Source organism: Pseudophryne corroboree, chromosome 2 (genome assembly GCF_028390025.1).
Source record: "Pseudophryne corroboree isolate aPseCor3 chromosome 2, aPseCor3.hap2, whole genome shotgun sequence".
In the NCBI taxonomy this organism is placed as follows: Eukaryota; Metazoa; Chordata; class Amphibia; order Anura; family Myobatrachidae; genus Pseudophryne; species Pseudophryne corroboree.
In genome coordinates, this window is record NC_086445.1 from 113,474,106 (window position 1) to 113,497,894 (window position 23,789).

At 48.6% G+C, this 23,789-nt stretch overlaps 1 protein-coding gene across 4 annotated transcripts in view; it reads left to right on the top strand.

Annotated features, from left to right (window-relative positions):
- RNF17 (ring finger protein 17) overlaps positions 1–23,789 on the top strand; it is a 1,464,292-nt gene that overhangs the window by 915,779 nt on the left and 524,724 nt on the right. For all 4 annotated transcript variants that reach the window (XM_063951617.1, XM_063951615.1, XM_063951616.1 and 1 more), the window contains one exon: positions 23,060–23,175. In XM_063951617.1, the coding sequence (XP_063807687.1) occupies positions 23,060–23,175 (116 nt within the window). The remainder of the gene's footprint in view (positions 1–23,059; positions 23,176–23,789) is intronic.

Sequence of the window (23,789 nt, forward strand, 5' to 3'; positions counted from 1 at the left end):
GGTCCGGATCACATCTTCAGATGCATCGGTTAATCACCCTATCCCCCAGGGCCAGGGTGTCACTCCTGTGGTGGCTGCAGAGCGCTCACCTTCTTGAGGGCCGCAGATTCGGCATTCAGGACTGGGTCCTGGTGACCACGGACGCAGCCTCCGAGGTTGGGGTGCAGTAACACAGGGAAGAAATTTCCAAGGTCTGTGGTCAAGTCAAGAGACTTGCCTTCACATCAACATCCTGGAACTAAGGGCCATATACAACGCCCTACGTCAAGCAGAGACCCTGCTTCGCGACCAACCGGTTCTGATTCAGTCAGACAACATCACCGCAGTGGCTCATGTAAACCGCCAAGGCGGCACAAGGAGCAGAGTGGCGATGGCGGAAGCCGCCAGAATTCTTCGCTGGGTGGAGAATCACGTAAGCGCACTGTCAGCAGTGTTCATCCCGGGAGTGGACAACTGGGAAGCAGACTTCCTCAGCAGACACGACCTCCACCCGGGAAAGTGGGGACTTCATCAGGAAGTCTTTGCGCAGATTACAAGTCGGTGGGAACTGCCACAGGTGGACATGATGGCATCCCGACTCAACAAAAAGCTACAGAGGTATTGCGCCAGGTCAAGAGACCCTCAGGCGGTAGCTGTAGACGCCCTGGTGACACCGTGGGTATTCCAGTCGGTCTATGTATTTCTTCCTCTCATACCCAAGGTGCTGAGGATAATAAGAAAAAGAGGAATGAGAACAATACTCATTGTTCCAGATTGGCCACGAAGGACTTGGTATCCAGATCTGCAAGAAATGCTCACAGAGGACCCGTGGCCTCTTCCTCTAAGACAGGACTTGTTGCAACAGGGGCCCTGTCTGCTCCAAGACTTACCGCGGCTGCGTTTGACGGCATGGCGGTTGAACGCCGGATCCTAGCGGAGATGGGCATTCCGGAGGAGGTCATTCCTACGCTGATAAAGGCTAGGAAGGACGTGACAGCTCAACATTATCACCGTATATGGCGAAAATATGTTGCTTGGTGTGAGGCCAGGAATGCCCCTACGGAGGAATTCCAGCCGGGCCGTTTCCTTCACTTCCTACAGTCAGGAGTGAATTTGGGCCTAAAATTGGGGTCCATTGAGGTCCAGATTTCGGCCCTATCCATTTTCTTTCAAAAGGAGTTGACTTCTCTACCTGAAGTTCAGACGTTTGTAAAGGGAGTGCTGCATATTCAGCCCCCTTTTGTGCCTCCAATGGCAACTTGGGATCTTAACGTGGTGTTGAGTTTCCTGAAATCCCACTGGTTTGAACCACTCAAAACGGTGGAGTTGAAATATCTCACGTGGAAGGTGGTCATGCTACTAGCCTTGGCTTCGGCTAGGCGTGTGTCAGAGTTGGCAGCTTTGTCACATAAAAGCCCCAATCTGGTTTTCCATGCGGATAGAGCAGAATTGCGGACCCGTCCACAATTTCTGCCGAAAGTGGTTTCATCCTTTCATATAAACAAACCTATTGTGGTGCCTGTGGCTACTACGGACTTGGAGGATTCCGAGTTGCTTGATGTAGTCAGGGCTTTGAAGGTTTATGTAGCCAGAACGGCTAGGGTCAGGAAAACAGAGTCTTTGTTTATCCTGTATGCTTCCAACAAGCTTGGTGCTCCTGCTTCAAAGCAGACTATTGCTCGCTGGATCTGTAACACGATTCAGCAGGCTCATTCGGCGGCTGGATTGCCGCTGCCATAATCAGTTAAGGCCCATTCCACTAGGAAGGTGGGCTCTTCTTGGGCTGCTGCCCAAGGGGTCTCGGCATTACAACTTTGCCGAGCGGCTACTTGGTCAGGTTCAAACACTTTTGCAAAGTTCTACAAGTTTGATACCCTGGCTGAGGAGGACCTTGTGTTTGCTCAATCGGTGCTGCAGAGTCATCCACGCTCTCCTGCCCGTTTGGGAGCTTTGGTATAATCCCCATGGTCCTTACGGAGTCCCCAGCATCCACTAGGACGTTAGAGAAAATAAGATTTTACTTACCGGTAAATCTATTTCTCGTAGTCCGTAGTGGATGCTGGGCGCCCGTCCCAAGTGCGGATTTCTTCTGCAATACTTGTATATATAGTTATTGCTTCAATAAGGGTTATGTTATGGTTGCATCAGGGTTGACCTGATGCTCTGTTGTTCATACTGTTAACTGGGTAATTTTATCATAAGTTATACGGTGTGATTGGTGTGGCTGGTATGAATCTTGCCCTGGATTACCAAAATCCTTTCCTTGTACTGTCAGCTCTTCTGGGCACAGTTTCTCTAACTGAGGTCTGGAGGAGGGGCATAGAGGGAGGAGTAGAGCACACCAGATCCTAAATTCTTTCTTAAAGTGCCCATGTCTCCTGCGGAGCCTGTCTATCCCCATGGTCCTTACGGAGTCCCCAGCATCCACTACGGACTACGAGAAATAGATTTACCGGTAAGTAAAATCTTATTTTCTCTATCGTCCTAGTGGATGCTGGGGTTCCTGAAAGGACCATGGGGAATAGCGGCTTCAAGAGATGCTCACAGAGGACTTATGGCCTCTGCCGCTAAGAAGGGACTTGTTTCAGCAAGTACCATGTCTGTTCCAAGACTTACCGCAGCTGCGTTTGACGGCATGGCGGTGGAACGCCGGATCCTAAGGGAAAAGGCATTCAGGAAGAGGTCATTCCTACCCTGGTCAAAGCCAGAAAGGAGGTGACCGCACAACATTATCACCACATGTGGCGAAAATATGTTGCGTGGTGTGAGGCCAGGAAGGCCCCACGAAGAAATTTCAACTCGGTCGATTCCTGCATTTCCTGCAAACAGGAGTGTCTATGGGCCTCAAATTGGGGTCCATTAAGGTTCAAATTTCGGCCCTGTCGATTTTTCTTCCAGAAAGAATTGGCTTCAGTTCCTGAAGTCCAGAAGTTTGTCAAGGGAGTATTGCATATACAACCCCCTTTTGTGCCTCCAGTGGCACTGTGGGATCTCAACGTAGTTCTGGGATTCCTCAAAACACATTGGTTTAAAACCAGTCAAATCTGTGGATTTGAAGCATCTCACATGAAAAGTGAACATGCTCTTGGACCTGGCCTGGACCAGGCGAGTGTCAAATTGGTGGTTTTTTTCTCAAAAAAGCCCATATCTGTTTGTCCATTCGGACAGGGCAGAGCTGCGGACTCGTCCCCAGTTCTCTCCCTAAGGTGGTGTCAGTGTTTCACCTGAACCAGCTTATTGTGGTGTCTTGCGCCTACTAGGGACTTGGAGGACTCCAAGTTGCTAGATGTGGTCAGGGCCCTGAAAATATAGGTTCCAGGACGGCTGGAGTCAGGAAAACTGACTTGCTGTTATCCTGTATGCACCCAACAAACTGGGTGCTCTTGCTTCTAAGCAGACTTTTGCTAGTTGGATGTGTAATACAATTCAGCTTGCACATTCTGTGGCAGGCCTGCCACAGCCAAAATATGTAAATGCCCATTCCACAAGGAAGGTGGGCTCATCTTGGGCGGCTGCCCGAGGGGTCTCGGCTTTACAACTTTGCCGAGCGGCTATTTAGTCAGGGGCAAACACGTTTGTAAAATCCTACAAATTTGATAACCTGGCTAAGGAGGACCTGGAGTTCTCTCATTCGGTGCTGCAGAGTCATCCGCACTCTCCCGCCCGTTTGGGAGCTTTGGTATAATCCCCATGGTCCTTTCAGGAACCCCAGCATCCACTAGGACGATAGAGAAAATAAGAATTTACTTACCGATAATTCTATTTCTCGGAGTCCGTAGTGGATGCTGGGCGCCCATCCCAAGTGCGGATTATCTGCAATACTTGTACATAGTTACAAAAATCGGGTTATTATTGTTGTGAGCCATCTTTCAGAGGCTCCGCTGTTATCATACTGTTAACTGGGTTCAGATCACAGGTTTTACAGTGTGATTGGTGTGGCTGGTATGAGTCTTACCCGGGATTCATAAATCCTTCCTTATTGTGTACGCTCGTCCGGGCACAGTATCCTAACTGAGGCTTGGAGGAGGGTCATAGGGGGAGGAGCCAGTGCACACCACCTGATCCTAAAGCTTTACTTTTTGTGCCCTGTCTCCTGCGGAGCCGCTATTCCCCATGGTCCTTTCAGGAACCCCAGCATCCACTACGGACTCCGAGAAATAGAATTATCGGTAAGTAAATTCTTATTTTCCACTGCCTCGCCCTACCCCCATCCCACTTTCCCCTTCCCACCTGGGAGCCTGCACAGTTCATGCAGTAGACCGGTAGGGAGTTCCGATCAGGTTACAGGACAAGATTTATGTGAAACCTGTGTGCACCCTTCCATTGAATGTATAACGAAGAAAAAAAATTATAATAAAGTGAATGTCACGGGAACTCGGACGCTCATACTGTACAGGTATTTCAAAAGCACGGTGTTTATGCATTGTACATACTTCCTTTTACACAATTAGTTGCGTCTCCATACAAAATCTTGCGTCTGCATACACAAGTGTTTTAACATGTTCGTTTGTGTCTGTATAAACTATATTGAGAACTCTCACCGTCTGACCATTGGTCACCATCTATTAACATTACAGTCGTCACTGACCATTTGCCAGAACTGTAGATCAATACGCCGCTTTACGATCGAAATACTAGATTAGTGGAGCATTAGCCACCCAGTGGTGGAGATGTGTAATGCATGCTGAGTATCTAGAATCGCCTCAACGCGCCTGCCTGTGATTAATTTCAGCAAGCTAAGCTATCGCCTTAGCGTGACTAAACGTCCGTCTAGGCGGAGAATCGGTCAAGATAAAGGTGGCTACACCGTATGTTTATTATATTTTTAATATACACATCAATGATTATATCAGGATACGTATTATTGTTTGAGCACCCTCCTCACATTATACCGAGAGATATAGACTACTTTAGAGATTTCTCTGTTCGATAATGGTCACATCTGAAGTACTTAACGATGTGCTTGGGATTTCATTCATTCATTTAAGCACAACTTCATTACATAATGTCTTGTGATATGACTACTGTGCATTTCTATGTATTTTTATTATCTTTTATAGTTACTTCTGTGGTGTATCTTAATACAAGTTATCTATGCTAATATAAGTCTTTTCTGCCATTTACACATACTGTTTTAGTTTTAGATCTATGTATGAGAGCCAACGTTTGTAAAATGTATTGTTCTTAATTGAGCACTGATTACGGACATCTGTTCATCTCAGGCCGATCTGGCCTTAAATACCGGTCAGTCTGGAGGCAGGAATATACCTTCGATAAAGTCATTTGGAGCGTGACGAAACGCTTCAGGTCCCGCCTCTCAGCACACCTTGTTCAGGTGTTAGCATTAGGTGCAACCTGAACTGATCCAGTGTGATCCTCATCTGATCTGCTTACCGCTGCAGGCTGCCGCCTCTCACCATATCGCTCCAGCCAGATATACCAACCCGGCAGCTATTTCACCCCCTCTCCGCTGCACAGTGTTAGTGGGCATTGCCTGGACACTTGGCCGAGGACGCTCGGCTTATGACCAGCCCACCAGAGAAGTAAAACACCTTTACATCTACTAAATTTGGTGATACCAAGCATCTGATATTCTGGGACTGCACCTTTTGCAATTTGCTTACCAGTTACTATCTCAGCTATTAACGGCAACTTGTGAAGTACGGACATTCACCTAACATACTTACAACAGCTAATATTAGCAAATGCTAAATTAGATACTCGATAACTTGAGACAATTTAGGTGAGCTTCCTTATACCATTTTTAATAATATTAATATGATGTTTTAATTTCTCATGTATTGCTAATAAATTCATTCATTTTTACACTTTGGCTCTCACTTTCTAATTGTCTCCTGATATACAGCGCAGCCGTTCTTTCATTATTTCTATTGTTCCTTACACCACTCAACATAGTGTTTTCGGCCGCGCAGTCTCTCAGGAGAAACTCATTATAGGTATTAACACTTATATTCTGTTGTTGAGGCGCTATATAGCAGTCAATCGTTTCTGTTTCTTCTCTCGAAGATGTCCGTCTCCACGGGCACGGTTTCTAAGCTGAGTCTGGTAGGAGGGGCATAGAGTGAGGAGCCAGTCCACACTCTCAAACTCTTAAAGTGCCAACACAGTGCCTTCGTCTGGCCTCCCTCAAGGTTCATATTTCTTTTTCATCCACTAGGGGTCACCGGAGTACTCTTGGGATATGGACGGCTTCCGCAGGAACAGGGCACTGAATATTTAAATTTAGAACTCTCCACCCTCCATATCCCAGAGTACCTCAGTATTTTTTCTGTGCTCACCGCACTAACAAGGTTGTGTGAAGCTCCCACACTTATTTTGAATATATTTTGATTTTTCTTTTTAACATTTATCCACATCCCTTCCCCCCTTCCAAAAGGCGTGGGTCCGGGATAGTGGAAGCTGCTACAAGCAGCTGTGGCGTGTCGGTCGTCACTACAGAGCACCCTCACAGCCAAGTGCAGACTACCTGCAGAAAAGGCTGGACGGAGCTTGCAGAGAAGCCCCGTCATAGCCCCTCTCCACAGGCGTCCAGGTATGTTGGGGGACGGGGCGGTCAGCTCACGCTGCCGCCCCGATGTGTGGGGACACTGTACTGTAAAGCGCCGCCCACCGCTATGTGAGCCGCCCGCCGCCGCTGATTGATCTTGTGAGCGGATGCCGAACCCGCTCAGTCCCGCCGCTCAGAGCCACGCCGGCCGCATTCTCTTCAAACCATAGCCGCCGATTTACGCTTCCCACTCCCCGGCTCCCTCTACCTCGCTCCCCGGATACTTGTAAGTGTCCCCGTTTCCCGCTGGAATAGACAGCGGTGCACGGGGGGGGGGGGGGGGGGGGCGGGGAGGAGAAGTCTCTCAGCAGCTGCACGGGGGGGGGGGGGGGGGGAGAGTGTATCTATAGCAGCAGCAGTATGAAACGCTGCATGGGTTATAAGACAGCATAGGCTATTAAGCCTTTATTAACAGAATTTGTTATTAAACAGATTATTCCCAGGTTATATATGTTTTGCACAAAATTATAACCTGTACTGTGATTATCAGTGTAAGCATGGCATGGGGGACATTTTAACCATGCTTCCTGTTGTTCCTGTTTGTGATTCCAGAACGTTCCTGTCCTACATCTCTACACCACCGGAGGCGCAGGGGTGTTGGTGGGAATTTTGGCTCACATTTCATATAGTACTGGCCACGTGCACTGCTATTGGCCAGATATATTTAAGACACACCTTAGTACTATTTTACTGAGTCGTGCAAGTTGTCTGTCTTTTGTGTATTGTATTGTCTGTCTGCATAATGAATAATGCACCAGCAAAAACTAAAAAGCAGTTTCACTGCAATGTCTGTAAGAGTGTGTTACCGGATGGATCTACCACATGTACAGTATGTTTTGTGGATTCAGCTACGAATACAATTTCTGCTCCGGTTTCAAAGACGGTTTCATCCCCGGACCCTCCATGGGCTATGCTAACAAATGTCATGGCTGGATTGTAATCAGAATTGGCCGCCGCTCGACAAGAGCGGGAAGCGGCAAGAACTGAGTCTGGGTGACACCGCTAGAACTACCGGAGGGGTCTCAGTCTTGCCATAAGTCCAAGTCCATTTTGGGTAGAAGGGATAAATTTAAATTGTCTTATGATTTACCAGTTTCTGCTATGTTGCATTCTGACGATTCTATGCCAGACCTCACAGCACAAGAGTAGGGTGAGAAGGGCGAAGTAGACCAGCAGTCAGATAGCGGAGATTTTGACAGCCCAGGCATTGATAATCTCATCAGAGCGGTGCGTCAGTCTCTGAAGTTTACGGAAACTGAGGAGCCTCTGACAAATGATGAAGTCGTCTTTACTAAACGAAAGATCTTCAATGTGTTTTCCTGTTTCGGAATCTCCTAATAAGATGTTAGTAGAAACACAAAAGAATCCAGATAAACGGTTTTCTATACCTCGCAGATTGAAGTCTAGTTACCCGTTTACAGAGTCTGTGACATGTACATGGGAGAATCCGCCAATGGTGGATTCGTCTGTGTCAAAACTTACAAAGAAATTAACCATACCAGTACCAGCGGCTACTACGCTTAAAGACCTGGGTTGGTTGGCATTTGGGTCACTAAGGCGCTAATTGTATGGATAACAGAACTCAAGTCTGCCCTACATGACGATCACCTTATACTTCTTGCTGATCAAATCTGTGAAGCTGCTGAGTATCTATGTACAGCTTCTACTGACGTCTGTCAGCTCACTTCTCGCATTTCATCGTCGCTAGTTACAGTACGACAAGCACTCTGGCTGCGTTCTTGGCAAGCGGAGGCAGAGGTCAAAAGAGGTATAGAGGCGTTACCTTACGGTGGTGAGAAGTTGTTTGGTCCTGAATTGGACAAATGGATTTCTGAGGCCACGGGAGGAAAGTCTGTTTTCTTACCATTGCCTCCAACGGTACCTAGACGGAAATACTCTGGCCCGGCGTTCAAATCTTTTAGACTTCAGCCCTTTCGAGGCCGTGGTAGAGGAACAGCCACTCCTGGTAGACGATGTCGAGGACGTGGTTTCCAACAAACCAACATCAGTCGTCAGGACGCTATGGTCACCGACAAGCCAGTGGCATGACGGACTCCCAGCCCATCTCGGATCTCCAATTGTGGGAGCACGCCTTCAGACGTTCCATTTGGCGTGGTTCCAGACGTCCACAGATGGGTGGATCCGCAATTTAGTGTTAAAAGGTTACAAAATAGAGTTCGACTGTCTCCCGCCACTGCGGTTTTTCAAGACAGGACTGCCTCTGTCGTCCCTGCTGGATTCAGCAGTTTTGATTCCGGTCCCTGTACAACAACAAGGTCAGGGTTATTATTCCAGTCTGTTTGTGGTACCAAAGCCGGATGGCTCGGTCAGGCCAATATTGAACTTAAAGGGCCTCAATCAGTACGTCACTTACTACAGATTCAAGATGGAATGTCTACGGTCAGTAATTGCAGGTTTAGAGCCACAGGAATTAATGATTGCGCTGGATCTCAAGGATGCGTACTTACACATTCCGATTTGGCCAACTCATCAGAGGTTCTTGCGGTTTGCGATATGGCAGAACCATTACCAGTTTCGGGCTCTACCGTTTGGCCTCTCGTCAGCGCCTCGGGTATTCAGCAAAGTGATGTCTTTGATGATAGCTCATCTCAGATCCCTGGGAGTGTTAATAGTTCCGTACTTGGACGATCTGCTCATCAAAGCTCCGTCTCAACAGATGCTCCTCCAACATGCGTTGCTAACGTACAATGTGCTAGTTCAGCACTGTTGGATTGTCAACTTCAAGAAATCACATCTAATTCCGTCTCAACGACTTCAATTCCTAGGTATGATTCTCGATACGGTAAATCAAAGAATTTACCTACCAGAACAGAAAGTACAGATTATTCGTCATCTGGTACAATTAGTGCTCAAGCCACGCACAGTCTCGGTACATTTGTGCATTTGCCTCTTAGGCACAATGGTGGCGGCTTTCGAATCGCTTCAGTTCGGAAGATTTCACTCACGTCCTTTTCAACTGGATGTGCTCACACAGTGGTCGGGGTCGCATCTGCAGATTCACCACAGGGTGAGGTTGTCGCCACGGGCCAGGGTATCTCTACTCTGGTGGCTCAAAGTACACAATCTAACCGCAGGGAAACGGTTCGGCGCCTGGACTTGGATAATTCTAACGACGGACGCGAGTCTCAGAGGTTGGGGAGCTGTAGTTCAAAATTGTCAGCTCCAGGGTCTCTGGGCGGATCACGAAAGATTTCTCTAACGTCCTAGTGGATACTGGGGACTCCGTAAGGACCATGGGGAATAGACGGGCTCCGCAGGAGACTGGGCACTCTAAGAAAGATTTAGTACTACTGGTGTGCACTGGCTCCTCCCTCTATGCCCCTCCTCCAGACCTCAGTTAGAATCTGTGCCCGGAATGAGCTGGGTGCATTTTAGTGAGATCCCCTGAGCTTGCTAATAAGAAAGTATTTTAGTTAGGTTTTTTATTTTCAGAGAGCTTCTGCTGGCAACAGACTCTCTGCTACGTGGGACTGAGGGGAGAGAAGCAAACCTACTAACTGCTTCTAGGTTGCGCTTCTTAGGCTACTGGACACCATTAGCTCCAGAGGGATCGAACACAGGAACTAAACCTTGGTCGTCCGTTCCCGGAGCCGCGCCGCCGTCCCCCTCGCAGAGCCAGAAGACAGAAGCCGGCGGGTTGAAGCAAGAAGACTTCAAAATCGGCGGCAGAAGACTCCTGTCTTCATATGAGGTAGCGCACAGCACTGCAGCTGTGCGCCATTGCTCCCACACTAACCCACACACTCCGTTCACTGTAGGGTGCAGGGCGCAGGGGGGGGCGCCCTGGGCAGCAATTGAGTACCTCCTGGCAAAAAAGCAGCATATATACAGCTGGGCACTATATATATGCATGAGCCCCCGCCATTATTTTTACACAAAATCGCTGGACAGATGCCCGCCGCTGAGGGGGCGGGGCCTTCTTCCTCAGCACTCACCAGCGCCATTTTCGCTCCACAGCTCCGCTGAGAAGAAGCTCCCCAGGCTCTCCCCTGCAGACTCATGGTAAAAAGAGGGGGGGGCACATAAATTTAGCGCATTAATCATATATACAGCAGCTACTGGGTAAACACTTAAGTTACTGTGTGATTCCTGGGTCATATAGCGCTGGGGTGTGTGCTGGCATACTCTCTCTCTGTCTCTCCAAAAGGCCTTGTGGGGGTCCTGTCCTCATATAGAGCATCACCTGTGTGTGTGGTGTGTCGGTACGCTTGTGTCGACATGTTTGACGAGGAGGGCTATGTGGAGGCAGAGCAGGTGCAGATGAATGACGTGTCTCCGCCGACGGCGCCGACACCAGATTGGATGGATATGTGGAAGGTGTTAAATGATAATGTAAACTCCTTGCATAAAAGGTTGGATAAAGCTGAAACCTTGGGACAGTCGGGGTCTCAGCCCATGCCTGATCCTACAGCGCAGAGGCCGTCAAGGTCCCAGAAGCGCCCACTATCCCAAATTGTTGACACAGATATCGACACGGATTCTGACTCCAGTGTCGACGGCGATGATGCAAAATTGCAGCCTAAAATGGCTAAAGCCATCCGCAACATGATTATAGCGATGAAGGATGTATTGCACATATCAGAGGTAAACCCTGTCCCTGACCAGAGGGTTTATATGTATGGGGAGAAAAAGCAAGAGGTGACTTTTCCCCCTTCACATGAGTTAAATGAGTTATGTGAAAAAGCGTGGGATTCCCCCGATAGGAAGTGCTGATTTCCAAAAGGTTACTTATGGCGTACCCTTTCCCGCCAACGGACAGGATGCGCTGGGAATCCTCCCCTAGGGTAGACAAAGCTCTGACCCGCTTATCTAAGAAGGTGGCCCTGCCGTCACAGGATACGGCCTCCCTAAAGGATCCTGCGGATAGGAAGCAGGAAAGTATCCTGAAGTCTGTTTATACACATTCAGGTACTCTACTGAGGCCGGCAATTGCGTCGGCCTGGATGTGTAGTGCTGTAGCAGCATGGACAGATTATCTGTCTGAGAAACTGGATACCTTGGACAAGGATACTGTTTTACTGACCCTGGGGCATATAAAAGACGCTGTCCTATATATGAGGGATGCCCAGAGGGACATTTGCCTACTGGGCTCTAGAATAAATGCAATGTCAATTTCTGCCAGAAGGGTCCTGTGGACTTGGCAATGGACAGGTGATGCCGACTCCAAAAAGCACATGGAGGTTTTACCTTACAAGGGTGAGGAATTGTTTGGGGACGGTCTCTCGGACCTAGTTTCCACAGCTACGGCTGGGAAGTCCATTTTCTCTAACGTCCTAAGTGGATGCTGGGGACTCCGTAAGGACCATGGGGAATAGCGGCTCTGCAGGAGACTGGGCACATCTAAAGAAAGCTTTAGTACTAACTGGTGTGCACTGGCTCCTCCCCCCATGACCCTCCTCCAAGCCTCAGTTAGATTTCTGTGCCCGACGAGAAGGGTGCACACTAGGGGCTCTCCTGAGCTTCTTAGTGAAAGTTTTAGTTTAGGTTTGTTATTTTCAGTGAGACCTGCTGGCAACAGGCTCACTGCATCGAGGGACTAAGGGGAGAAGAAGCGAACTCACCTGCGTGCAGAGTGGATTGGGCTTCTTGGCTACTGGACATTAGCTCCAGAGGGACGATTACAGGTTCAGCCTGGATGGGTCCCGGAGCCGCGCCGCCGGCCCCCTTACAGAGCCAGAAGAGCGAAGAGGTCCGGAGAAAGCGGCGGCAGAAGACGTTCCTGTCTTCAAATAAGGTAGCGCACAGCACTGCAGCTGTGCGCCATTGCTCTCAGCACACTTCACAATCCGGTCACTGAGGGTGCAGGGCGCTGGGGGGGGCGCCCTGAGACGCAGTAAAACATAACAGAAATACCTTACATGGCAAAAAAATGCATCACATATAGCTCCTGGGCTATATGGATGCATTTAACCCCTGCCAGAATATACAAAAAACCGGGAGATAAGGCCGCCGAAAAGGGGGCGGAGCCTATCTCCTCAGCACACTGGCGCCATTTTCCCTCACAGCTCAATTGGAGGGAAGCTCCCTGACTCTTCCCTGCACTACAGAAAGGGTTTAAAAAAAGAGAGGGGGGCACTATTTAGGCGCAGTATTAAAACATACAGCAGCTATAAGGGGAAAAACACTTATATAAGGTTATCCCTGTATATATATAGCGCTCTGGTGTGTGCTGGCATACTCTCCCTCTGTCTCCCCAAAGGGCTAGTGGGGTCCTGTCCTCTATCAGAGCATTCCCTGTGTGTGTGCTGTGTGTCGGTACGTTTGTGTCGACATATATGAGGAGAAAAATGATGTGGAGACGGAGCAGAGTGTCTGTAACAGTGATGTCACCCCCTAGGGGGTCGACACCTGAGTGGATGTACTGTTGAAAATTACGTGACAGTGTCAGCTCTATATAAAAAAACAGTGGTTGACATGAGACAGCCGGCTACTCAGCTTGTGCCTGTCCAGACATCTCATAGGCCGTCAGGGGCTCTAAAGCGGCCGTTACCTCAGATGGCAGATACAGACGCCGACACGGATACTGACTCCTGTGTCGACGGTGAAGAGACAACCGTGATTTCCAGTAGGGCCACACGTTACATGATTGAGACAATGGCAAATGTTTTTATACATTTCTGATAATACGAGTACCACCAAAAAGGGGTATTATGTTCGGTGAGGGAAAAACTACCTGTAGTTTTCCTGAATCTGAGAAATAAAATGAGGTGTGTGATGATGCGTGGGTTTCCCCCCGATAACAATTGATAAAAAGTATTGGCTGCATACCCTTTCCCGCCAGAGGTTAGGGTGCGTTGGGAAACACCCCCTAGGGGGGATAAGGCGCTCACACGCTTGTAAGAACAAGGGCTCTACCCTCTCATGAGATGGCCGCCCTTAAGGATCCTGCTGATAGAAAGCAGGAGGGTATCCAAAAAGGTATTTACACACATACTGGTGTTATACTGCGACCAGCAATCGCCTCAGCCTGGAGGTGCAGTGCTGGGTTGGCATGGTCGGATTCCCTGACTGGAAATATTGATATCCTAGATAAGGATAATATATTATTGCCTATAGAGCATTTGAAAGATGCATTTCTATATATGCATGATGCACAGCGGAATATTTGCCGACTGGCATCAAGTATAAGTGCGTTGTCCAATTCTACCAGTAAAATGGTCAGGTGATGCGGATTCCAAATGGCATTTGGAAGTATTGCCTTTGAAAAGGGACATTTGGGGTCGGTCTTTTAGACCTGGTGGCCACGGCAACAACTGGGAAATCCACGTTTGTACCCCAGGTCGCCTCTCAAAATAAGACGCCGTATTATCAGGCGCAGTCCTTTTGTTGGCAAGCGGACAAAAGGTTCCTCTTTTCTGCTCGTGACAGAGGGAGAGGAAAAAGGCTGAAGAGATTAGCCAGTTCCCAGGAACAGAAACCCTTTTCCGCCTCTGCCAAGCCCTCAGTATGACGCTAGGGCCTTACAAGCTCAGGCACGGTGGGGGCCCGTTCTCAATGAATTTCAGTGCGCAGTGGGCTCACTCGCAAGTAGACCCCTGGATCCTTCAGGTAATATCTCAAGGGTACATATTGGAATTCGAGACGTCTCCCCCTCGCCGTTTCCAAAAGTCGGCTTTACCGACGTCTCCCTCTGACAGGGAGGCAGTTTTGGAAGCCATTCACAAGCTGTATTCCCAGCAGGTGATAATCAAGGTACCCCTCCTGCAACAGGGAACGGGGTATTATTCCACACTATTGTGGTACCGAAGCCAGACGGCTCGGTGAGACCGATTCTAAATCTTTGAACACTTACATACAGAGGTTCAAATTCAAGATTGAGTCACTCAGAGCAGTGATTGCGAACCTGGAAGAAGGGGACTACATGATGTCTCGGGACATCAAGGATGCTTACCTTCATGTCAAAATTTACCCTTCTCACCAAGGGTACCTCAGGTTATGGTACAGAACTGTCACTATCAGTTCAGACGCTGCCGTAGGGATGGTCCACGGCACCCCGGGTCTTTACCAAGGTAATGGCCGAAATGATATCCCTTTGAAGGAAGGAAATTTTAGTTATCCCTTACTTGGACGATTCCCTGATAAGGGTAAGATCCAGGGAACAGTTGGAAGTCGGTGTAGCACTATCTCAGGTAGTGTTGCGGCAGCACGATTGGATTCTCAATATTCCAAAATTGCAGCTGGTTCCGACGACTTGTCTTCTTTTTCCTAGGGATGTTCCTGGACACAGTCCAGAAAAAAGGTGTTTCTCCCGGAAGAGAAAGCCAGGGAGTTATCCGAGCTAGTCAGGAACCTCCTAAAACCGAACCAAGGCTCAGTGCATTAATGCACAAGGGTTCTGGGTAAAAATGGTGGCTTCCTACGAAGCAATCCCATTCGCTAGATTCCACGCAAGAACTTTCCAGTGGAACCTACTGGACAAATGGTCCGGGTCGCATTTTCAGATGCATCAGCGGATAACCCTGTCACCAAGGACAAGGGTATCCATCCTGTGGTGGTTGCAGAGTGCTCATCTTCTAGAGGGCCGCAGTTTCGGCATTCAGGACTGGGTCCTGGTGACCACGGATGCCAGCCTGCGAGGCTGGGGAGCAGTCACACAGGGAAGGAATATCCAGGGCTTAGGGTCAAGCCTGGATACATCACTTCACATAAATATCCTGAAGCTAAGGGCCATTTACAATGCTCTAAGCTTAGCAAGACCTCTGCTTCAAGGTCAGCCGGTGTTGATCCAGTCGGACAACATCATGGCAGTCACCCACGTAAACAGACAGGGTGGCACAAGAAGCAGGAGGGCAATGGCAGAAGCTGCAGGGATTCTTCGCTGGGCGGAAAATCATGTGATAGCACTGTCAACAGTATTCATTCCGGGAGTGGACAACTGGGAAGCAGACTTCCTCAGCACGACCTCCACCCGGGAGAGTGGGGACTTCACCCAGAAGTCGTCCACATAATTAAAAAACTCGACAGGTATTGCGCCAGGTCAAGAGACCCTCAGGCAATAGTTTTAGACGCTCTGGTAACACCGTGGGTGTACCAGTCAGTGTATGTGTTCCCTCCTCTGCCTCTCATACCCAAGGTACTGAGATTGATAAGATGGAGAGGAGAAAGCACTATATTCGTGGCTCCGGATTGGCCAAGAAGGACTTGGTAACCGGAACTTCAAGAGATGCTCACGGAGGATCCGTGGCCTCTACCTCTAAGAAGGGACCTGCTCCAGCAAGGACCCTGTCTGTTCCAAGACTTACCGCGGCTGCTTTTGACGGCATGCCGGTTGAACACCGGATCCTGAAGGTAAAAAGGCATTCCGGATGAAGTCATCCATATCCTGATCTAAAGCAGGAAGGATGTAACCGCAAAAACATTATCACCGCAATTGGCGAAAATATGTTGCGTAGTGCGAGGCCAGTAAGGCCCGACGGAGGAAATTCAACTGGGTCGATTCCTGCATTTCCTGCAAACAGGAGTGTCTATGGGCCTGAAATTGGGGTCCATTAAGGTTCAGATTTCGGCCCTGTCAATTTTCTTCCAAAAAATAACTAGCTTATACAGCATATACAACCTCCTTTTGTGCCTCCAGTGGCAATTTGGGATCTCAATGTAGTTTGGGTTCCAAAAGTCACATTGGTTTGAACCACTTAAATCTGTGGAGTTAAAATATCTCACATGGAAAGTGGTCATGCTGTTGGCCCTGGCCTGGGCCAGGCGCGTGTCAGAATTGGCGGCTTTATCCTGGAAAAGCCCTTATCTGATTTTCCTTTCGGACAGGGCGGAATTGAGGACTCGTCCTCAGTTTCTCCCTAAGGTGGTTCCAGCGTTTTCACTTGAACCAACCTATTGTGGTGCCTGCGGCTACTGGGGACTTGGAGGAATCCAAGTTGCTGGATGTTGTTAGGGCCCTGAAAATATTCCAGGACGGCTGGAGTCAGGAAATCTGACTCGCTGTTTATCCTGTATGCACCCAACAAGCTGGGTGCTCCTGCTTCTAAGCAGACTATTCTGGGCATGATTCTGGACACAGACCAGAAGAAGGTGTTTCTCCCGGCGGAGAAGGCTCAGGAGCTTGTGACTCTAGTCAGAGACCTCTTAGAACCGAAACAGGTGTCGGTGCATCACTGCACGCGAGTCCTGGGAAAGATGGTGGCATCATACGAAGCCATTCCCTTCGGCAGGTTCCATGCGAGGATCTTTCAGTGGGATCTGTTGGACAAGTGGTCCGGATCGCATCTTCAAATGCATCGGCTGATCACCCTGTCCCCCAGGGCCAGGGTGTCTCTTCTGTGGTGGCTGCAGAGTGCTCACCTTCTCGAGGGCCGCAGTTTCGGCATACAGGACTGGGTCCTGGTGACCACGGATGCGAGCCTCCGAGGATGGGGAGCAGTCACTCAGGGAAGAAACTTCCAAGGGTTGTGGTCAAGTCAGGAGGCTTGTCTGCACATCAATATCCTGGAACTAAGGGCCATATACAACGCCCTGAGTCAAGCGGAGCCTCTGCTTCGCAACCAACCGGTGCTGATTCAGTCAGACAACATCACCGCAGTGGCTCATTTAAGCCGCCAGGGCGGCACAAGAAGCAGAGTGGCGATGGCGGAAGCCACCAGGATTCTTCGTTGGGCGGAGAATCACGTGCAAGCACTGTCAGCAGTGTTCATTCCGGGAGTGGACAACTGGGAAGCAGACTTCCTCAGCAGGCACGACCTCCACCCGGGAGAGTGGGGACTTCATCAAGAAGTCTTCACGCAGATTACAAATCGATGGGAACTGCCACAGGTTTACCTGATGGCATCCCGCCTCAACAAAAAGCTAAAAAGGTATTGCGCCAGGTCAAGGGACCCTCAGGCGATAGCTGTGGACGCACTAGTGACACCGTGGGTGTTCCAGTCGGTCTATGTATTTCCTCCTCTTCCTCTCATACCCAAGGTGCTGAGAATCGTAAAAAAAAAGAGGAGTGAGAACAATACTCATTGTTCCGGATTGGCCAAGAAGGACTTGGTACCTGGAACTGCAAGAAATGCTCACAGAGGACCCATGGCCTCTGCCTCTCAGACAGGACCTGTTGCAACAGGGGCCCTGTCTGTTCCAAGACTTACCGCGGCTGCGTTTGACGGCATGGCGGTTGAACGCCGGATCCTAGCGGAAAAAGGCATTCCGGATGAAGTTATTCCTACGCTAATAAAGGCTAGGAAGGACGTGACAGCAAAACACCACCACCGTATATGGCGAAAATATGTTGCCTGGTGTGAGGCCAGGAAGGCCCCTACAGAGGAATTCAAGCTGGGCCGGTTCCTGCACTTCCTACAGTCTGGAGTGACTATGGGCTTGAAGTTGGGGTCCATAATGGTCCGGATTTCGGCCCTATCCATTTTCTTTCAAAAAGAACTGGCTTCTCTTCCTGAGGTTCAGACGTTTGTTAAGGGAGTGCTGCATATTCAGCCCCCTTTTGTGCCACCAGTGGCACCTTGGGATCTCAACGTGGTGTTGGCTTTCCTGAAATCCCACTGGTTTGAGACACTTAAGACCGTGGAGCTAAAGTATCTCACGTGGAAGGTGGTCATGCTATTGGCCTTAGCTTCGGCTAGGCGTGTGTCAGAATTGGCGGCTTTGTCATGTAAAAGCCCCTATCTGGTTTTCCATGTGGACAGGGCAGAATTGCGGACTCGTCCACAATTTCTGCCGAAGGTGGTGTCATCTTTTCATTTGAACCAACCTATTGTGGTGCCTACGGCTACTCGTGACTTGGAGGATTCCAAGTTGCTTGATGTAGTCAGGGCTTTGAAGATTTATGTGGCCAGAACGGCTGGAGTCAGGAAAACTGACTCGCTGTTTATCCTGTATGCATCCAACAAGCTGGGTGCTCCTGCTTCAAAGCAAACTATTGCTCGCTGGATCTGTAACACGATTCAGCAGGCTCATTCTGCGGCTGGATTGTTGCATCCAAAATCGATAAAAGCCCATTCCACAAGGAAGGTGGGCTCTTCTTGGGCGGCTGCCCGAGGGGTCTCGGCATTACAGCTTTGCCGAGCAGCTACTTGGTCGGGTTCAAACACTTTTGCAAAATTCTACAAGTTTGATACCCTGGCTGAGGAGGACCTTGTGTTTGCCCATTCGGTGCTGCAGAGTCATCCGCACTCTCCCGCCCGTTTGGGAGCTTTGGTATAATCCCCATGGTCCTTACGGAGTCCCCAGCATCCACTAGGATGTTAGAGAAAATAAGATTTTACTCACCGGTAAATCTATTTCTCGTAGTCCGTAGTGGATGCTGGGCGCCCGTCCCAAGTGCGGACTTTCTGCAATACGTGTATATAGTTATTGCTTAATAAAGGGTTATGTTATGTTGGCATCCGTGGTTGATGCTTTGTTGTTGTTCATACTGTTAACTGGGTATGTTATCACAAGTTATACGGTGTGATTGGTGTGGCTGGTATGAGTCTTACCCTGGATTCCAAAATCCTTTCCTTGTAATGTCAGCTCTTCCGGGCACAGTTTCCTTAACTGAGGTCTGGAGGAGGGGCATAGAGGGAGGAGCCAGTGCACACCAGTAGTACTAAATCTTTCTTAGAGTGCCCTGTCTCCTGCGGAGCCCGTCTATTCCCCATGGTCCTTACGGAGTCCCCAGCATCCACTACGGACTACGAGAAATAGATTTACCGGTGAGTAAAATCTTATTTTTTGTCTATAAATGTCATGGAACTCCGGGCAATTTACAATGCGCTACGACAAGCAGTACACATGCTTCGGTCTCAGACTGTACAGGTGCAGTCAGACAACGCGACGGCGGTCGCGTACATCAACAAACAAAGAGGAACGAGAAGCCGCATGGCAGTGCGGGAAGTAGCTCGAATCCTCAATTGGGCCGAGCATCATCAAGTGATATTGTCGGCAGTGTTCATTCCGGGAGTGGACATCTGGGAGGCGGATTATCTCAGCCGTCGGAATTTTCATCCAGGAGGATGGGCATTAAATCCAGAAGTGTTTCACATGTTGGTCTAGAGGTGGGGTTACCCTCAAGTGGACCTGATGGCATCTCGCCACAATCACCAAACGCCCCAGTATGTGTCCAGAACGCGAGATCCAAAGGCAGTGGCTGTGGATGCTCTCACAATCGCGTGGCCGTACAGCCTCGTGTATCTGTTTCCACCGTTTCCGCTACTCCCTCTGTTGCTAAAACGGATCAAAAGAGAGTCCGCCACAGTCATACTAGTGGCGCCTCATTGGCCTCGGAGAGCTTGGTTCTCTGATTTCCGCGGATTACTCGCAGACTATCCTTGGCCGCTCCCGCTACGTCCGGACCTGTTACAACAGGGTCCGTTCCTTTACCCCGATTTAGCGCGGCTGCGTTTGACGGGGTGGCTGTTGAGACCGCCCTCTTAAGAAGAGAGGGCATTCCAGATTCGGTTATACCAACCTTATTACGTGCTAGGAAGCCAGTTACGGCAGCTCATTATTACTGAATTTGGTGTGCCTATATAGGTTGTTGTGAAGCTCGGAAGTTTCCGACCTCATCTTTCAAGTTATCCCGTCTTTTGTTATTTCTACAGACGGGATTAGAGGGAGGACTACGTTTATCTACACTAAAGGTGCAGGTATCTGCTTTGTCAATTTACTTTCAAAGACGATTGGCTCTATTGCCGTCTGTACACACCTTTCTGCAAGGTGTCCTCAGAGTACAGCCTCCATTCATTCCACCTACAGAGCCATGGGACTTGAATCTGGTTTTAGATTTCTTACAGTCTTCATATTTTGAACCCTTACAACAAGTGGATGTTAAGTTTCTCACTTGGAAAAAAAATTTCTCCTAGCCTTAGCTTCGGCAAGGCGTGTTTCAGATTTGGGATCCTTGTCATGCAAGCCACCGTATTTGGTGTTTCATGATGACAGAGCGGAACTTCGGACGAATCCCGCTTTCTTACCAAAGGTAGTGTCATCTTTTCACATCAATCAACCAATAGTAGTTCCTGTGTTAACAGGAGATTCTGGAACTTTAGATGTGGTACGCGCACTACGCGTTTATGTATCCCGAACGTCTACAGATCATAAGACGGATACGTTGTTTGTTCTCTATGATGCTGCCAAGATGGGTTGGCCAGCTTCTAAGCAGACCTTATCCAGATGGATTAAACTGACCATACGTCAGGCTTACCTTCATGCTAGGTTACAGCCGCCTACATCAGTAACAGCTCATTCCACACGTTCTGTGGGAACTTCATGGGCAGCTGGTCGTGGGGCTTCTACGACACAGCTTTGCAGTGCGGCTACATGGTCATCAGTGCACATGTTTGTGCGCTTTTACAAGTTTGATACGTTTGCGGCATCAGCATCTAGCTTTGGCCGCCTAGTGTTACAGGTGCCAAACAGCTCTCCCGCCCACGGGGGAAGCTTTGGTACGTCCCAAGAGTACTCCAGTGACCCCTAGTGGATGAAAAAGAAAATAGGATTTTGGTACTTACCAGGTAAATCCTTTTCTTTGAATCCATAGGGGGCACTGGACGCCCACCCAGAGCAGTTCTACCTGGTTTGTGGTAAGTTCAGGGGATCTTATGGTAACACATTCTCACCGACTGGTTCAAATTTTCAAGTTCTATCGGTTATGGTGCCAACTGTTTAGTTGTCAGTAACGTTATGTGTCAACTTTATTGTTGTCCGTTATGTTATATGTAATTCTCCATTGTCAACCTCTCTATAGCTCCTGTTCGGCTCAATAAAAAACACTGAGGTACTCTGGGATATGGAGGGGAGGAGAGTTCTAAATTTAAATATTCAGTGCCCTGTTCCTGCGGAAGCCGTCCATATCCCAAGAGTACTCCAGTGCCCCCTATGGATTCAAAGAAAAGGATTTACCTGGTAAGTACCAAAATCCTATTTTCAGCCTTGTTGGTATGGTTTCAGAGAAAAATTGCGTCTCTGCCTGTCGTTCATTCTTTCACTCAGGGCGCTGTACGGATCCACCCTCCATATGTCCCTCCTGTGGCTCCTTGGGATTTGTCGGTTATTCTGGGTGCCCTACAAGATTCTCCGTTTGAACCTCTTGAGTTTGTGGACCTTAAATGGCTTACACTAAAAGTCTTATTTTTGCTGGCTCTTGCCTCTGCTAGAAGGGTTTCAGACTTGGGTGCCTTATCCTGTCATTCACCCTTTCTGATTTTTTACCGTGATCGTGCGGTTCTTAGAACTTGCCCTGGTTATCTGCCTAAGTTGGTGTCGTCCTTCCACCTTAAACAAGAAATTGTGGTTCCGGCCTTTATCTCTCCTGGTTTCTCCTCCAAAGAACGGTCTTTGGTTGTGGTACGGGCTCTCTATATATGTGAAGAGAACCGCCTCTCTTAGGAGATGTAATTCTCTCTTTGTCCTTTTTGATTTTCACAAACGTGGCTGGCCTGCAAATAAGCAGACCATGGCCAGATGGATTAGAATTGTGATTGCACAAGTTTATGTACAGGCTGGGCTTCCAGCTCCTGCTACTATCAAGGCCCATTCTACTCGGTCTGTTGGACCTTCTTGGGCGGCCCGCCGTTGTCCTCAGTGACAACGTACATTGGGTTCTATGCCTTTGATACTTCCGCCTCCCAGGATGCTTCCTTTGGATGCCGGATTCTCATACCCACTAAGGCGCATCCCCTCCTTTGAGGAACTGCTTTGGGACATCCCTGATGTATTCCCTGTGTAACACAGTGTACCCCGCTGCAGAAAAGAAGATTTATGGTAGACTTGCAATGGTTATATCTCTTTCTGCGAAGTACACTAGGTTCCAGAGGGCGCCCACCCTGACGCGCCTAGCTTCTTTGGGTTTGTATGGCATTAGCCGCTAGTCTCTTATCCTGTCGTGAGAACGTGGTTCCATGTGACTAACATCTGCCTTCTCTTTTACCTGCTTCTGCATTTTACAAATCTGAGCTCACAGTGCCTGGAGGCGGGGTTATAGAGGAGGCTCCCAAATGCATTCTGGGACAGTCTAAAGCTTTAGGCTGTTGGTGCCTCTGGATCAAGATTCATCTCTACACCCCAGTGTATTCCCTGTGGAACCCAGTATACCTCGCAGAAAGAGATTTAACCATGGTAATTCTACCATAAATCACCTTTTTCTTGAGGATAATTTAAAAACACACTGTCAGTGTTACTTGAGGACCTAGTTTAAAAAGCACCATTGTAGTCCAATAGAATACAGTACCTGAAGATTTAATTGTTAAAGTGTAGGTTTCTTAGTATTACCAGCTGAATTTATGAAATCCGTAAATCTGTTTTCTAGGTTTTTTTCTATGAAAGATGAACTCAATATGGCATTCGTCGTTTTGAACAGCATTAACATATTTTGGGTACAAACATAACTTAAGACAGTTTGTCCAATTTATAGTAGAGGTTTATAGATAAGAGCTGTGTAGTTTATCTGTTTAACATTGATAATTTGACGCCTACTGTAAGTTGGTTACTGGTGCGGACCATTGAAAAGAAGGATCGTCTTGTTTTGTGCGAGAGTTTCACCTTTTTTCCCCTTATGTCTAGGATTACCTAGTTCTGAAGAAGCCATCATAAAGTATGTTGACTTTGGCAATGTTGCTACCATTAATATCAAAAAGTTAAGACAATTAAAGGATGAATTTCTGTCCCTTCCACGTCAGGTAAATATGTTGACCACACATTAAACAGCACTGAAACGTTGTCTGCTATTATACAGCCTCAGTCTGCTTCTTTGAGACACCAGGAGTACTGTACCATACTTTTGCTTTGTTGTGTATATAATGTTTTTTTTTCTTTCAAAATCATATTTAACTTTCTATTACGTCCTAGAGGATGCTGGGGTCCATATTAGTACCATGGGATATAGACTGGTCCACCAGGAACCATTGTCACTTTAAGAGTTTAACAGTGTGGGCTGGCTCCTCCCTCTATGCTCCTCCAACCAGACTCAGTTTAGAAAATGTGCCCGGAGTAGCCAGTCACAGCTAAGTGAGCTCCAGAGGAGTTCTTTTAGTTTTATTATTTTTAATAGAGTTTAGGCACAGGGAGGCTGCTGGCAATAGCCTCCCTGCTACGTGGGACTAAGGTGGGGGGGGGGGGGGAGTAGTGCCACCCTGCGGGGTCTGAGCCACGTATTCCGCTGTCAGAACACTGAGCTCCTGAGGGGATAGAATGATCGCCGCCACAGGGGACCGCTCACCCCAGCAGCATGGCACCACCCACTTACAGAGCTAGAAGATTGTGGCGAGTTAGTCACCGGCCCCTCTGATAAGCA